Source organism: Lissotriton vulgaris, chromosome 1_1 (genome assembly GCF_964263255.1).
Source record: "Lissotriton vulgaris chromosome 1_1, aLisVul1.2, whole genome shotgun sequence".
NCBI classification, from domain to species: Eukaryota; Metazoa; Chordata; class Amphibia; order Caudata; family Salamandridae; genus Lissotriton; species Lissotriton vulgaris.
Window position 1 is genome coordinate 155,718,972 of NC_141685.1, and position 16,882 is coordinate 155,735,853.

A 16,882-nucleotide genomic window follows, 5' to 3' on the forward strand; every position below is an offset into this window, starting at 1 on the left:
CAATGGCAATGTCTTCAGTGGGTGCTGTCATCCCACACAGGGATCGAGGGAAAGAGTCTTCAGAAATGGTAAAATGAATGCATCTGGGAAAAGTCAGGACTTGAGCACCATTGTAATAACAAAGTGAGATGAGTAGAAATGGTAGCTGAAACTGAATGGAGGGCTCCAAATTTCATAGTGTTGATAAGATGAGAGTTACCGTTACCAGGAAATGGTAAGTTAGTTACTCCACTGTATCTGTCCCTAAAGATTATCTGGTGTTATCTTAAATTCCAGGAATATTTTATTTACTTTGGAAAAAAGAATTCGGCTAGTTCATTACAGCTTTTCGGCTGGGAGTTGCTACATTTTTATAATCAAAGGATGAAAGTGATTTAACTGTGTTGAACAATAGGCTGTAACTCTTCCTCCAAAATTGTTATTGGTGCCTACATTTTCTTTTACATTTCTTGAGATCATAGGAGTACCATGGCGCGGAAGGGGCAGACAGATGGTTAATCTTCAATCTAAAAGGCCCTACTTGACAAACTGTCTGGTAACAATGTGCAAGATGATTATTTATTTATTTATTTTTATTTATTTATTTATTTATTTATTTATTTTATTTATTTATGGAATTTTTAATGCGCAGCTAATACCCGAGGGTGTCTAGGCGCAGTATGATGCTTTAGGAAACAGTAATCAGCACACAGACTTATTGGTTAAAGAGCCAAGTCTTCAAAGCCCTACGAAAACAAATAAGAGTGGGGGAAGTTTTGATATGTGAAGGGAGAGAGTTCCACAGTCTGGGAGTTGCAACCAAGAATCGTCTGTCTCCCCAGGTGGCGGTTCTTGTTCGGGGCACAGATAGTAAACAGCTAGCTGCTGATCTTAGGTTCCTTATAGGGGTGTATAGCTGAAATGCCTCTCTTAAAAACTTCGGGCCAGTATGATGAATGGCCTTATAGGCAATACATAAGGCCTTAAATTTGATCCTGCTCTCCACTCTTAGCCAATGAAGATGGCGTATAGCTGCCGAGATGGACTGGCGCCTTGGAATGTTGAGAAGGATTCTGGCTGCCATATTTTGAACAGATTGAAGCTTGTTCAAGATATATTTATGAGTGTTAAGAAAGAGGGCATTTCCGTAATCAAGCTTGGAAAACACCAAGGTGGTGATTAGGGTTTTTCCAGCTGATGATGGTAAGTACGGTAGCAGCTTTTTTATCTTTTTCAACGTAAAAAAGGCAGCTGAGACAACCCTATTTACATGGTGTTTGAAGGACAGATGTTTATCAAAGATCACTCCAAGATTCCTGACCTTTGCGACTGGGACCGGAGGAGGACCCATCTGAATAGGCCACCAAATCGGGGACCATTCTGGAGAGATGTTGCCAAAGGTCATAACCTCCGTTTTCTCCGCATTCAATTTTAGACAGTTACTGTGCATCCATGCTTGTACCTCCAGTATCCCCTCCTGGAAATTAGCTGCTACCACTGGGCCGTTCTTATGGACCGCCAACACAAGTTGGGTGTCGTCGGCGTAAGTAGTTAGGCGCATCCCATGAGATTTTATGACCCTTGCCAAGTCTGCAACATAAATGTTAAAAAGCGCAGGGCTTAACGACGATCCTTGGGGGACCCCGCATGGCAGTTTAGAAGTCGGTGAATAATAATTGCCCAGTTTAACTGCCTGTTTGCGGTTAGCCAAAAAAGAGGCTACAAGATCTTTGGCCAAATTATTAATCCCCAGGGCTGTGACACGGTCGACCAAGATAGCATGGTCGACCGTGTCAAAGGCCGCCGAGAGATCCAACAGAATGAGCACTGCTGCTCCTCCCGAATCCAGGATGTTTCTAATTTCATCGGAGGCCTTTATCAGCGCAGTTTCGGTTCCGTGTCCCCTCCGGAAACCGAACTGCGTATCATCCAGGAGTTCGTGTTGTTCAATGAACTCTGAGAGCTGCTGGGTCATGATGGCCTCTACGATTTTAGCGGGAAAGGGAAGGCAAGCAATGGGTCTGTAATTGGCCGTAACCATGGGGTCTAAGGAAGGCTTTTTGAGCAAAGGTTTGACGATGGCCTTCTTCCAGATCTCTGGGTAGACGCCTGTTTCAAAGATGGCATTACAAATGGTGGTAAGCGGCTGAGCGATGGTATTGTAGATTAGCCTTGAGTAGCTCAAGACTTTCACTGATCAGAAGTAGCTCTCACTACAGAAAAGGTTGAAGAGCCCTGTTGTAAACACTTAATATCCCCCAAATCAAATAATTTGAAAAATGCACACAAAAAAACACCCTACCCCACAGCACTGCCACCAACCCCACCACAGTAACCTTGAAAACCATAGCCCCTTTCCCCAAAACACTGCCATCATCCGCTCCCACATGACACTGGCCCTTTCTGCTTGCCCTACACCTACTGCTCCACACTGCCACCTACACTCTAAACACTAAATGGCTGTCTGCTTCTGCCATAACACTGCCCTCTATCCTGCCACCCCCTCCCAAACTGACCCCTACCCTACCATTGTCCCTATTGCCAGACACTAGCCTCTACACTCACCAATGTATCCTGAAAACACTGGACCTCCAGCACCAAAACACTAGGGAGGGAAGGCTGGATGAGAAGGGGTGAGTGGGAGCCACCAAAGAACGGCCAGAGGGCTCAACCAGTTGTTTTTTTTAAGCAGTGGACGGGGCACTGGCACGTTTGGTGGGACCCTTTAGAAAAATATTGTCCCACTGGGCCCGGCGTTTCACTGCATTTAAATCTTGGCTTGTCCCCGGTCCCACCACATCCCGCATGGGAGCTGGACCCCTGCATTAATATACTGCCCCCTCTCAGGGGCCACCATGCTGGTTTTCCCATGCCCCCTTCCATTTCCTTGCCTAGGGCACCCACAGCCCCAGGAAGAACGAGCAAGCTGTAGGAGTGGAGGCGACAGATGGATACTGCTTCAGCATGCCAGTATAACCTACCTGATCTTCTTTTTGGTTCCCCGTTCTCCGACGTACAATCTGTTCTCTCTTCTGGCTGCAGAAGAGTCCAAGCTGTAGCCAGGAAGGTCCGGCGGCAGGTGGTGGAGTCCAAAGCCCTCCAAATCATTGCAAAACAGCAGGCAGGCCGGTGTGGAGTAAATAAACAAAGAACACATCACTTGCCTGCTGCTAAGATTCCTCCTTTTATTGGCCCATTGGCAAGCGCTGGATCAATGCAAGGACGAGGTAGCATTCACTGGCATTTTTATGAAAAGTGCAGACTTGTTACAAAACTGGCAATTTTGTTTTGTACATCGCTATATCCTGGAGGGTCTGAATGGCAATGCTCCCCAATATAATCATGCCCTGTGGGATACAGTGTGAGTGTTTGATTGGTTCAGATGCTTGGGCTAAAGAACGGTGATGGATTAAACCCAGATCTCTTGACTGAGTGTGAGTGTTTGATTGGTTCAGATGCTCCGTCCATCACCACCCCCTTTTTTACCACTTTTTGGCCGCCATAAGTGTATGCTCAGACGTGAATCCCTTGCTCACTTTGCCACTGGATTCAAGCAAGCCGGGCCGAAGACGGTGAAATGCCAGAAACCGGTCCCCGGAAGCTTGTTTCTGGTCCAGGGAAGGCATACCTTGGCAGTTCGGGCTGGACTGTTCCCATGAGGCACAGGGTCAGACTGATTTGCATATGGCTATGTCTGAACTGGGGTGGCAGAGTGGGCTAAAGAACGGTGATGGATTAAACCCAGATCAGTTGACTGGGTGTGAGTGTTTGATTGGTTCAGATGCTCCATCCTTCACAACCCCCTTTTGTACCACTGTGGGATACAGTGGCCCAAACTCTGCCGGGGAACACAAGCTATTCAGGATAGATGTGTTGCAGCAGTCAGTACTATGTTGTGACTTGGATATAGCCTATTGCTTGGGTCAGGCAATTGGCATGAGTGTGGAAGTTCGATGCATTGCCTGGATTAGGTCTATATGCTTCTCTAAAGATACCCAAGCATCGTTAATGGACAAGCTGTTCAATGGCTCTCACCTTTTAAGCAAGAAAGCGGACTGGGCCCCAGACAGATTCCTTGGGTCTGTCTGCCTCGGCCACGCAATTTCATCACAAATCTCATCCCCTTTTGGCTACAGTAGGGTTTTTCAACACTGCCAGCGCCAGAACCTGCTGCAAACCCAACAGGTCTCCAAGTTCTTTCATGGCCATGGCACACAAAGGCAACGTCCAAGACATCATGCCACTGAGTGACCTGCTGCTACAACTGGCGCAGCTGCAAAACCTCTTGGTGTCCTTCCAGACACTGACTCACCCTATTGTAGGCAGTATCCAACATTTTCTCCAGTGAATTAGATTGTGCCAGTGGCAGACCCCTCTCCCTATTCCACCCAGACTCAACAGTGGCGACGGATGTATCACGTCTGAGATGGGAAGGCCATATGGGAGACAGAGACTAGGAATTCCTTGTCACCGGCAGAGACACAACTCCACATCAAGCTGTTGGAGTTGCGAGCATTTCACTTGGCGGTGAAGGTCTTCCGGCCCACCATCACAGGATGGCTGGTGCAACTTCTCATAGACAAGACAGTCAATGACGATGGTCTCATCAGGAAGAGTCACACTTGAACTTGTTTGACAGTGAGCCGAGGATTCACTGGCTGCAGTTGTTTGGTCCAATGAACAGGCGCTGGAACTGCTTAGTTGAATTTGACTTCCTCCCAGGTAGGCTGCCCTGAGATACTCGGTTGTATTGAATATAGTGTGAGAAGCATATGGGAGAGGAGGCGATCTACCATCCTGTTGAGACCATGGTAATTAACTGGAACGGTCGAAACATTGACTATACAGGAACTATTTCATAAGAATGATGTTTTCCAACAATCGCCTTTGCTTAACGTGTATTCGACAAAAAGATATTTACAGCCCGGTTTCTGTGTACAAAATGTGGATCCGACTGTTTTATCATCATATCACTTTCATCTTGAGCACCGTGCAGTCATCACTACATGATTTATATATACACGTGCTGCTGAGAGTACAATTAGAATTTTTGGAAATTAAAAGGCCTCATCTGAATTCTAATCATGATAAAAATGGAGAATTCATATCTGCCCAGGGCCTGCATATGTGATACAGACCTGTGAGATAATAAACTTATAGACCCCTGTATTTGTTCACAGTGCGCTTGAGAAGTGCTTATATGGGTCTCCACTTCTCACTTCTGGAGCAGAATGACATCGACACTGAGCTGCACAATGTCTCCTGCTGCGTGCAGCAGGACTTTTTAAAGTTTGAGGATCCAGTCTGACGTGTAGGGAATATTCACAAGGTGAGAAATCAGCAGGTAAAGGAGTATCCACCAGAAAGAGCGTTACCGAAGGCAAGTAACTGGTTTGTTATGTTTTCCTGCTGTTGTATAATATCTAATTTTGGGTGGTGAACTCCGCTCGCGGAGTTTTCCATACTCTGTGGAGCTTTCAGAGTTTCTAAAAACCCCGCTTCGTGGAGCATAGCAAGGTTTTTTCCCATGCTTGTGCTCTTTAACATCAAGCACCTTGCTCTAACTCGCCATGGTCCAGTTGGCGAGCAAAATCATCCTCCTGGCGAGATTTCTCAAAGCGGGTGGTTGGATTTCCCAATGCAAGTGGTCGTGGCAGGTCACAGCCAATCGCGTTAAGAAACCTTCCGTTCGCATTGACAAAGCTGCAGATCGAGTAGAAGCAACTGCAACCTCATGCGCTGCACCCGGAGATCAAAATCACCACAAACGGCATGACCCTTACGCACTCCGCTGCAGTGCCGGAGTGTTTTTGTCACTTTGCGGAGTTCCTCATTGCGGAACTCCGCCTAGGCTTAATCTTATGATGAAAATATAGATATCAGTCATATGTTAAGAAAGAAAGATGAGTAGAAACCTTTTGGGTGGAGTAAATTTAAGACATTAATATTGTAATTTTTTGGGCAATTAGTTGATTTTTGCAAGTACTAACACTTCTCTGTGTCAAGTAAAGACCTTGAGAGTTTTGTAACTTTCAGATACTCAAATTGTGGATTTTGTTGCAATAAAAAGCAGCCTCAGGTATCCTGCAAGAGTTTCTTGATTAATCCTATTGCAACTACAATATGTGGTCTCTCATGTAAAATTAGGTTGTGAGAAGCTTTTCTGCAACTCAAGATACGCCTTACTTTTCACCTGGTGTGGATGCATTCCTCATGTGTAGTGAGATCTCCTTTCTCAGTAAAATGTTTCTGGCTTTCCCCTCCTGTATTAGGCTTTAGTCCAGTGTGAATTCTCTCATGTGAAATGACATTGTATTTGTGATTAAACCTTATCTGACATTCAGAACACACATAAGGCTTTTTTCTCCCGTGTGAGTTCGCTCATGACAAGTGAGAAGTATTTTGTAATCAAAACTTTGCTTGCATTTCGAGCACTCATAAGGTATTTCCCCAGAGTGGGATTTCTCATGAAGCATAACACTGTCTTTCAGATTCAAGCTTTTATGGCATAAGGATTTTCTCCAGTGTGGAGTTTCTCATGGTGAGAAAGTGTTTTTCTCTGCAGCTTTTCTGGAATTCAGAGCACTCATAAGGATTTTCATCAGTATGGAGTCGTTTAGTGAGGCTGTGCCAATCAAATAGGAATTTCTGGCATTCACAGTGTTGGTAATGTTTTTTCCCTGTGTGCGTCTGCTCATGTAGAGTGGGATTGCGTTTAAAATTGATGCTTTTCTGGCATTCGGAGCACTGAATTATTTTTTATGGTGAGTTTTCTTATGGTGCATGTAACCATCTCTACCTCTGAATCTTTTCTGACATTTAGAACACTGATAATGTTTTTCTCCAGTGTGGATTCTCACATGTTCAGTGAGATGAGATTTTTGGCTGAAACATTTTTGGCATTCGGAGCACTGATAAGGTTTTTCCCCAGTGTGGATTCTCACATGTTCAGTGAGACTAGATTTTTGGCGGAAACATATTTGGCATTTGGAGCACTGATAAGGCTTTTCCCCAGTGTGGATTCTCACATGGTCATTGAGATTACATTTTTGGCTAAAACATTTTTGGCATTCGGAGCACTGATAAGGTTTTTCCCCAGTGTGGAATCTCACATGTGCAGTTAGAAGTGATTTAAGTGTGAAATCTTTTTGGCATTCAGAGCACTGATAAGGTTTTTCCCCAGTGTGGGTTCTTATATGCTGAGTGAGATGGCTTTTTACACTGAAACATATCTGGCATATGGTTTTTCTCCAGTGTGGGTTCTTATATGCTTAGTGAGATGGCTTTTAATACTGAAACATATCTGGCATTCGGAGCACTGATAAGGTTTTTCCCCAGTGTGGGTTCTTGTATGTTCAGTGAGTCTGTTTTTGAAACTGAAACATTTTTGGCATTCAGAGCACTGATATGGTTTCTCTCCAGTGTGAGTTCTTATATGCCGAGTGAGACAGCCTTTATCACTGTAACATTTGTGGCATTCCGAGCACTGATAAGGTTTTTCCCCAGTGTGGGTTATTATATGCTGAGTGAGACTGCTTTTCTTTTTGAAATATCTCTGACATTCAGAGCATGGATAAGGTTTTTCCCCAGTGTGAGTTCTTGTATGCAGAGTGAGACAGCCTTTTTGACTGAAACATTTGTGGCATTCAGTGCACTGATAACGGTTTTCCCCGGTGTGGATTCTTATGTGCCGTGCGAGACTACCTTTTATACTGAAACATTTCTGGCATTCAGAGCACTGATAAGGTTTTTCCCCAGTGTGGAATCTCACATGTGCAGTCAGAAGTGATTTAAGTTTGAAATGTTTTGGGCATTCAGAGCACTGATAAGGGTTTTCCCCAGTGTGGATTCTTGTATGTTCAGTGAGTCTGCTTTTGCAACTGAAACATTTCTGGCATTCAGAGCACTGATATGGTTTCTCTCTGTGCACTGGTGAGGCTTTTCCCCAGTGTGGGTTCTTGTATGCCGAGTCAGAGTGCTTTGATCACTGAAACATTTCTGGCAATCAGAGCACTGATAACGTTTTTCCTTAGCCTTAGAGTGGTATCTTGTATGCTGAGTGAGACTGCTTTTGTCTTTGAAACATTTCTGGCATTCCAGGCACTGATACGGTTTGTCCACAGAGTGGGTTATTGCATGTCGAGATAGACTCTGTTTGTTACAAAACCTTTTCTGGCATTCAGAGCACTGATAACGTTTTTCCTTAGCCTTAGAGTGGTATCTTGTATGCTGAGTGAGACTGCTTTTGTCTTTGAAACATTTCTGGCATTCAGAGCACTGATAAGGGTTTTCCCCAGTGTGGATTCTTATATGCTGAGTGAGATTGCTTTTGTCTTTGAAACATTTCTGGCATTCCAGGCACTGATACGGTTTGTCCACAGAGTGGGTTATTGCATGTCGAGATAGACTCTGTTTGTTACAAAACCTTTTCTGGCATTCAGAGCACTGATAAGGGTTTTCCCCAGAGTGGATTCTCATATGTTCAGTTAAATAAGATTTTCGGTTGAAACTTTTTGGGCATTCAGCGCACTGGTAAGGTTTTTCCACAGAGTGGGTTAATGCATGTCGATATAGACTCGGTTTGATACTAAACCTTTTCTGACATTCAGAGCACTGAAAAGGTTTTTCCCCAGTGTGGATTCTCATATGCTCAGTGAGATAAGATTTACGCCTGAAACTTTTTTGGCATACTTTGCACTGAGAGTGGTTTCCCCCTGTGTGCATTCTGTCAAATTCTGTGAGATAAGATTTATGGCTGTATCTTTTTGGGCACAGGTAACTTTTTTCCCCAACTTCGGGCTAGTTAGATAATGTTCAGCACTTATCTCTAAAAATTGTGTGTAATCTTCTCAACACTTGAATTGAGCAAACTATTTCTGGAAGCAGCCCTGTAATACCTGTTGAAATTTTTCTAGCAGATAATAGTCTTTAGGTAATAGCCTCTCCGGCAGCAACTTAATTTGTGACTGAAGTTTTTCTCAAATCTATTTGTATAGGTTCTTAGCAATGCAGCAATACGGTGTTAGTCTGATATTTAATGATTAAATTGATAAGTTCCTTTTTGCACTGACGTAATGGCAGTAACTGAGGGAGTTAGAACGTGCACAGTACTATTGTGGATCATTAGTCGTTGAACATCAGTTCCTTCTACCCTTTCTATGTTTGGTGTAAGGTTAAGGTTTGTAGTTCTGAAGATGAGGATTTATTTACATTAGCTATAGCGCAATGGTGATCCTTTAATCCATTTTTATATTTAACAGTTTTACATATCACTCCTGCACAACAGATAATGTTGAGGCGATTTACATAGAATTACAGAACAGTACACATTAAAAAGGAAACAATCTGAGATGGCCATTAACACAATAAAGTGGTGCATTTTTAAGGTTTTCGCCAGAGTGAGCAGAGTGGGTCGAGGTGTTATATCCCGAAGCAGATAGTCTCAAACTTGCGTAACTGGTTAAAAACGGTTGTTGAACAAAGGTGATTTTCTAATCTTTTGGTTGTTAACGTGTCAGCTTCGGAGTCTTCTTTCAGCGTCTTTTCTTTGATGGTATCCAGATGAAACCTTTAGTTGTAACTTTCTTTTATGCAGTGTGTGCTTCCTCTCTGGAATTACATGATGCTTTAGATGAACGTTATTCTGTCATGCTGAGGCAATTTGTCTTTCTGATAATATTTCAGATGAGGATGCTGAAGTGGTCTTTCTACATTATTTCTGATGCTGTGTGCACAGATATGGCTTTGCTCTGGGTTAATGAAATGCAAAATTAGAGACTTCACTTACAGGTGTAGTACTTTCCTCGCCACACTTAGATTTTTGGAAATTGTTTAAACGTAGAATGCTGGATGTCCTTCAGTTTTTCAAAATAAACCTTCTTTTGGCACTGACATTCAGTTGCTTAGTGCTAAATCTTGCTTTCTTCGTCCGTATTTCAATCACCTATAGTATTAAAATTAAATAGTTAATACATGTACATTTCCAAAAATATAATTTACAAGCCAAATCAATGCAGAATTTTGAAAGTGTTGAGCTGTTCTTCAGACAGAGCAGAGTGTAGAATGGTAGCCTGAGAGTACTTGGATGTAGGAGTGAGGATTTGTAGAATTTTCAGCATTTTATTAAGCTCACAAAGGATACATGTACCCTAAGGAGTTGCAACATAGAATCCCAAAGGCAGATATTAAAGTCATATGGACTGGCAGCAAACAGATATTAAAAAAATATATGCTATTAATTAATTTAGGCGTTTTCCCCTGCCCTGAGTTACCACCTACTTGTATCTGGTTTCCTGACTTTTGAGCTCTGGCCTCTGCCGCACGCAAATCTATTGTGTGCTGCGAGGACTATGCCTAGACCTATCCCTCAACTATGGTCCAGAGTGTGAATCAAGGGCAATGAATTAAGGCGTACTTTCATGTGTTCATTTTATTCCACCTGATTATCAGTTGGGTGCAGAAAACCAGGACACAATCTTTTTCCAGACAGAAAAATTAGACTCAAAAGACGCATAAGACTCTGGGTGCAGCAGAAGCAGCCAAGACTTATGCTGTTTTTTTAACTAACTGGGGAAAACACACAATTCTTTCCTCTGTTGGTGTTCACAGTTGTTGTCAGCCTGTGATTCGGCGTTGAGTGCAGAGCATATCGATTAGAGCCAAGGGGCCGAGCTGAGGAGGAGTTGACGAGCAAGCAGAGCGGAGCCTGGGACGACTGCCAGGGTTTGTTTTGTGACCGGTTCCCGCTTCACCCGCGTCCTGTTATACGGGCGCTTTAAGTTCTACGGATCTGCTGTGGGGGCAGGAACGGCCGCTGCCAGCACCGCGGTGCTAAGGCGCTGCTGGTGCTGCTCGTGCGGCGGCTGCTGCAGGGCACCCAGGCGCACAGAGGAGCCTTGGCATGCCGCCTGATTTTTGTCAAAAATGTGTTTATTAATAATTTTTTTCCACAGTCCACAGGCAAAAATGACTTCCTCACTTGGTCCCACGCATGGATCAGAAAGCCTCAACAGGTGGACAAAGTGCATTCATCAATATAAACCAGCTCCTCCTCTTATTAGATAAACCAAATGAAAGATACAGCTTCTAAGTGCCCCGGAGCTGAGAGAGAGAGATAAAAAAGAAAAAAAGAAGATCATGCAACTTTGCTAAGCCAGCAGATAGGTCTAAAGAAAACTCAACGGCCTTCTGTAACGGTAATTTCTCCAGGTTGCTCCACCGAGGTGTTGTATGCGGAATAGCCAAAAAGCGTGGACAAACTCATCCTAACATGGGATAAGTAATTATGAATCTAACAAGGAACAAAGAAAAAAACACACAACAAACCCCACCCGACGTGGCGGCGTGTTCATACTAACGAGAGATTGGTCGACACTGGAATTGTGATCAAAACTGGAAGAGATGGCGGGCTCTGATGGTGGAGGGACACACCGCTGACAGACGGCCCCGGGAGAGGAAGGAGACAAGGGGACCCATTTAAATTAGAAATTCTTATAATTATCCCTGAAAATATCAGCCATACCTTCTAGGCTAAGCAGTCTCCAAAGACGAGAGTGCCATAGGGAAATAGTTGGAGCCTCCCTTCTCTTCCAGGAGGCTGCCAGGGTGACCTTAGCTGCCCCACACGCACCAATCTTAAAGTATGGGACTCAATTTCGGGCAACAACAGGTGGACTTCTTTTCCATCCCCAATCACTCCAATCCATTTCAACCCCCGGCCCAACATGAGAGCCCTTTGATGCCGGGAGAAGGGGAGGCGGCTTAGCTCTAATACATTTGTTACACAATTTTGATCCCCTTACTTTTGATCAATGTCAAAGAGTCTTTGAATTGAAGAACACGGAAAGATATCAGTATATCCAATTAATGCACTGGGCCCTCACACCTCAGATACGGAAGGCTGCTCTTCGACCTCTCACAAAATTTGAGGCCTTTCTCACCAAGACTGCTAACATGAAAGGGGTGATCTCATTTATCTATAGCTTCCTCCTTAAAACAGTGATTTGCACACGCCCCCGGTATATGTCTATGTGGAAAGACTTAATTCACCGTCCTATTTCCGATGAGGAATGGACGCATCTATGGTCCGACATCGCACGCTTCAATCATTCCTCAGAACTCAGGGAACTGCCGCCTGATTTTACGTATACACCAAGCATTGAGAAGAGCAGAGCTGAGCAGAGGAGTGGAGGGAAGTGCCTACATCTGCCGTCTGTAGTGGGACTGGCTCTGGATTCCGCTCTTGCTCCTGAACGATTGCCAGCATTCTCCCTTGTACTCTTGACGGCGATGAATAGCAACGAAAAAGCAATGAACAGTGAGTGGTGAGTGATAAGTGGCAAGTGGTGTGTGGCATGTGTCGAGTAGTTAAGGTTGATCGGTCCGTAGGTCGCTGAGCCATTGGGGTCTGTAATAAGTCTGTAATACAAAATCTGAGAAATTATACAAAGGGGAAAGTGACAACAGACTTTGACCCTGTTAAAGCACCCCTCGACCCCTGAATTACTATGCATGCCTAGACTACAGCCCTACCCGGAGCCCGGCAATTAATCAATTGATTAATTAATTAGTTAATTAACTAAGTAACCAGCAGCACCGGCGGATTCTGTACTGAGGTGTGCTTTGGGGATGTTTTCCCTTGGAGGTGTTTGGAGGTGTTTTTGTCCAATCAAAGCACTGTTTGGTCTTGTCACTGGCCCGTTTGAGTCTCTGAAAGAAGCAAGACTTCTTCACCTTAGAGGGCGTATTATGAGGTCAGGAAAGGAGCGGCCACCTTTCCCTCCTATCAAAAGGAAAAGAAAAATACAACAAATACTAATATTAGATACGTTTAAAATAAAATAGCAGGTGACATATAGTCCTTTAAATCATCTAAGGTCCATACATTTGGGAAACTGGGAAAGTCGCCGTCAAAGTTTGATTTTATGAAAGATACAACATTGATAACTAACCAATGTGATCTTCAAACTCCAATTAAACCACTGAGTAGAACAAATATTATATCCCCTAAGCAAGGAGTAAGTGAACCAGGCCACCCTGAGTCTGAAGCTGAAGTCGAACAAATGTCAAATTCAACTAAGGACTAAGTCAACCATTGGGGTCAAATAACGGACCTAGAGATGTCAACTATTCCACTTATTGTTCGTTCACAAGAAGAGGACGCAAAATGCACAAATCTAACAATGTGAGATACTCAGCAATTACTACCAACTAGGCAGCCAATGCCAATAAAGTGCAAGTAAAAATCAGAACAGCTAACGGGATAGGGGAACCATCTCATTTGGGCCAAATAAATCAACGAGAGCAAGAAGCTCCAAATGAACTAAATGGTGGGGTAAAAATCATAAGGGAAGCCAATTCCCCACTGAAATCGGATCTTACTCTGTCTAAAATAAATTCAGTTAAAAAACAGGACCAGCCGAAATGTAATCAAAATAAAGGATCTTAAATTAATAAGGACGAATACAACAGCAACCCAGAAACTCTGCAGCGTTGGAGTACTCCATATCAAAAAGACGTTTTGAATAGTACTCCACAATTCATTAATTCTTGTGATGAGGGACATGATTTTCAAGGACAACAAAAAGAGGAGTATAAGGACCTATCATTCATAAATGGGCAACACCATAACCCAGGTACTCAGGTACCAGGAAGTGGGAACGCAGGAGCAATTTGGGATTTATTCTTCAAAACCTCGCAATTAACTCTGGAAGCTTTAACATATCAGTCCAACAAAAAGGAGGTCCAAATAGATCTCTTGAGTGCTACGGCATCCTCTGTTTCCGGAACTGAGCAGAAGATAACAACACAAAATAATCTAATAGTAAGGGCACAATCTCAGCCAATATCTACGTATGCAGAGTGTAGCTGTGCCCCACTAATTAACAAACTAGCTACCATTCCGGATATTTTAAAAACAATAAATGACAAGGTAAAAGGGAATTTTCCTAATGTGGGAATTCAACCCATCAAGACCGACTGATGATACAATAAAGATACAATAAAATGTAAAGACAATACTGTTGTTGTTAAAGAAAAAATAGATGATAAAACAAAAGATCAAGAAGTGATAAACCTATGCTCGACACAATCAACAATGACAGACGCAGCTCCAGAAGTTCATATATCCAAAAGACAGAGGAAAAAACTACGGAAAGCAAGAAATAAAGGTTCTAAAAGTATGAAAAATACAAATGCATCAGATATAGTGAGATTGAACACTAGAAACAACCATGAACAAATATCACATTGTGAAGGTGAGGGTAAACAAATGTCTCCAACAAAACCATTTTACCCTCTATTTAATAAGGATCTATCGGAGATACAAACAGTTATAAAAAATAAATGCCTAAACAATCAAGCCGATAGTATAAAAATGATAGAGCATGGGAAAGTTTAGTCCTTAGAAATGCTGCAAGTGGAGGAAAGTAATAAACAGGTGGAAAATAAGCCATCACAATTGGAAACAAATAGAGCAAAGAGTGAGAGTACCAGAGGGGATGAAATGAATAGAGATTTGTTAAAAACCTGGAAGGATATTAAATTACCACACGATCTGGGAACCAAAACGAAGCAGTTACATAAACATCGACAATCATGGTCTCAAACTGTTAGTAATCATAATGGAAGGTTAATTGAGCATGCTCAAGGTGAAAATAGCCTGCAACAAATTAAATTAAATAACCCAGATCAAAAAGGAGTGGTGCAGGTAATTTTTACGCCAGAATATAAATCTAGGGGTAACAATGAAACAACTTGCAAACATCCGGAACCCAACACAAGATGGCAGGAGTATGCAAAGCTTGTGCATCAACAGCACACATGCCTCGAACAGAGGATTAATGGCCCCAAATCCCTGTCGTGGTATCTTGTCATGTTGTGGCTCAGTGTGCCATGAGATGTGGCAGGCTATAGTGCTTGGTGTGATTTGGTCATTTTTGACAAGGTGGAGCGCTGAACGGTTAGGGACATTTTGATTTTCTTTGTTTTTGGGATCGTGTGATATAGTGCGGTACCTACAGTATGATGTAAGTAAATACATTACATTGCTAATATACCATAAGGATGTGGGGGTGAGTGTTATTAGGGCCGAAGTCTTGCTGATTATATGCAGAATAAAAGGTCTGGGAGGTCACTACTGACTAGGGCAGGTTAGCAGCTGCACAGGCCCTGGGCATTGATCCTATTGAAGATAATATGTGATGGGCACTGGTGACTGGAGCTGGCTAGCAACAACGCTGGCCTCTGGTATTCATTACAAGCAGGTAACAATACATGTCAATATTGATTCGAACTGGTTGGTAGTAGAGTTGACCTCTGGTTTTGAATATTAGCAGGATTTAAGGTACAGGGGTCACTACTGACTGAAGTTACTTAGCAGGATAATAGGTCTCAGGGGGCCCATACTGACTGAAGCTGGTTAGTATGATCACTAGTCCCAAGGTGCTACTAATGACTCAAGTTGGCTAGAATTATAACAGGTCCCAGGGGGAAGTACTAACAGGAGCTGGCTAGTAGGCTTACATACAGGTCCAAGGGGCCACTACTGACTGGAGCTGGCTAAAAGAATAACAGGCCCATGGGTGGTGGGGTTACGAATGGCACCAGTGACCGGAGTTGGCTAGAAGCATTGCCAACATTTGGTATTGATTAAATGCAGGATTCCAGGTCACAGGAGACACTGCTGAATACAGCTGGATAGCAGCAGTGGTGGCCTCTAGGAAGAAGAATTGAGAAAGCATAACTGGATATACTGGTTTCTTTAATACCGATAATTGGTTACACATGAACGCCACAATGTGCATGGATATATTACATTACTAAATTACAATAGTCTGTTCGCCTTAATGTGCCTGCAAAGTTATATGATTCTATTGTAGTAAATTGAATATTGACAAACAGAAGTGTTATGTCCAGAAACAGTGAATTTTGCAGCTTGTCTGTGTATCTTTTATCTGCACCTCACAGACTCACCTTCCTCTCGAGAGAAGATCCTGCCTCCTACTCATTAGTGTTGTTTCAGTAACTGTTTTTATCATGTGTTCATGTTTGGTTTACTAGTATTAGGAGGAAAGTGCATAAAAATACATTGTGAATCATTAGCATTATATACTCCAACTTGCTTTAGGGTGGATGCTCTCGTCCATTGCAAAGACACTTGTCACTTGTTAGTTTGCTTGGACTTTTGCTATTTTTGCATTAAATGTATGATAGATGTGTTAGCCTCCAGGTGTGTTGTGTTATATTTTACATATCATAAGAGATGATGAGGAAAATGACAGTCCAGTATACACATTCTTCATATACGACCGGGCCTAGGGCCAGTCTCTATGCCGGACCCTACCGCCACAAGGATAAGCTACTCTCGTCGAGATCTTCTCAGCCTCAGACCCACCAGGAACAGCACCTGCCATGTAATGTACGACCCCAATGTACCTTTCACTAGATGTAATATCTGTAAACCAGGGAACCAACTCCTTCCCAGTCGGGCTGTCCAACTCCCAGGCCTCAAAATAGCGACACTCAACTGTAGATCGCTCCCCAAGCACGCCCTACTCATCAACCATCTGATCGTCGATCTCGATCTGGACATACTCTTCCTAACCGAAACTTGGATCACTGGACATTCTAACTCCGACATAGTCTTGGCCTTACCCCCGGGCTTTTTGATCATGTCCCAACCCCGCCCTCTTGGTCGAGGAGGGGGATTAGCCATTATTTATCGTGACTACTTCACCTGTCGATCCAGCGATATTCAGAGCCAGGAGTCGGAGAGCTGCCTCTTTACGCTACTGCTTTCCCCGACCAACTCCCTGTCAGGCCTCCTGGTTTATCGGCCCCCAGGGCATTTCGGCCCCTTCTCTGCCGCTTTCCTGGAAACCGTTTCATCCCTGGCCCATTTAAC

The 16,882-nt window shown here is 43.4% G+C and overlaps 1 protein-coding gene and 1 long non-coding RNA gene across 3 annotated transcripts in view; both read right to left on the reverse strand.

Moving 5' to 3' along the window:
- Nucleotides 1-6,166: 6,166 nt before the first annotated feature.
- On the reverse strand, nt 6,167-8,500 carry LOC147737921 (uncharacterized). The gene is made up of 3 exons (XM_086924997.1): nt 8,490-8,500; nt 7,202-7,901; nt 6,167-7,058 (listed from the first exon to the last, which is right to left on the reverse strand). The coding sequence occupies exons 1-3, from the start codon at nt 8,498-8,500 to the stop codon at nt 6,732-6,734; spliced, it is 1,038 nt and encodes a 345-aa protein (XP_086781123.1). The 3' UTR covers nt 6,167-6,731.
- Nucleotides 8,501-8,659: 159 nt separating this feature from the next.
- The window catches only part of LOC147737922 (uncharacterized), a 288,729-nt gene continuing 280,506 nt past the window's right edge, over nt 8,660-16,882 (reverse strand). For both annotated transcript variants that reach the window (XR_015304735.1, XR_015304733.1), the window contains one exon: nt 8,660-9,922. This is a non-coding gene — a long non-coding RNA (uncharacterized LOC147737922). The remainder of the gene's footprint in view (nt 9,923-16,882) is intronic.

Coding starts and splice junctions, on each gene's coding strand:
- LOC147737921 (XM_086924997.1), bottom strand. Junction 7,059..7,201: donor CATATGCCAGATATGTTTCA/GTGTAAAAAGCC, acceptor AAACCTTATCAG/TGCTCCGAATGCCAAAAATG.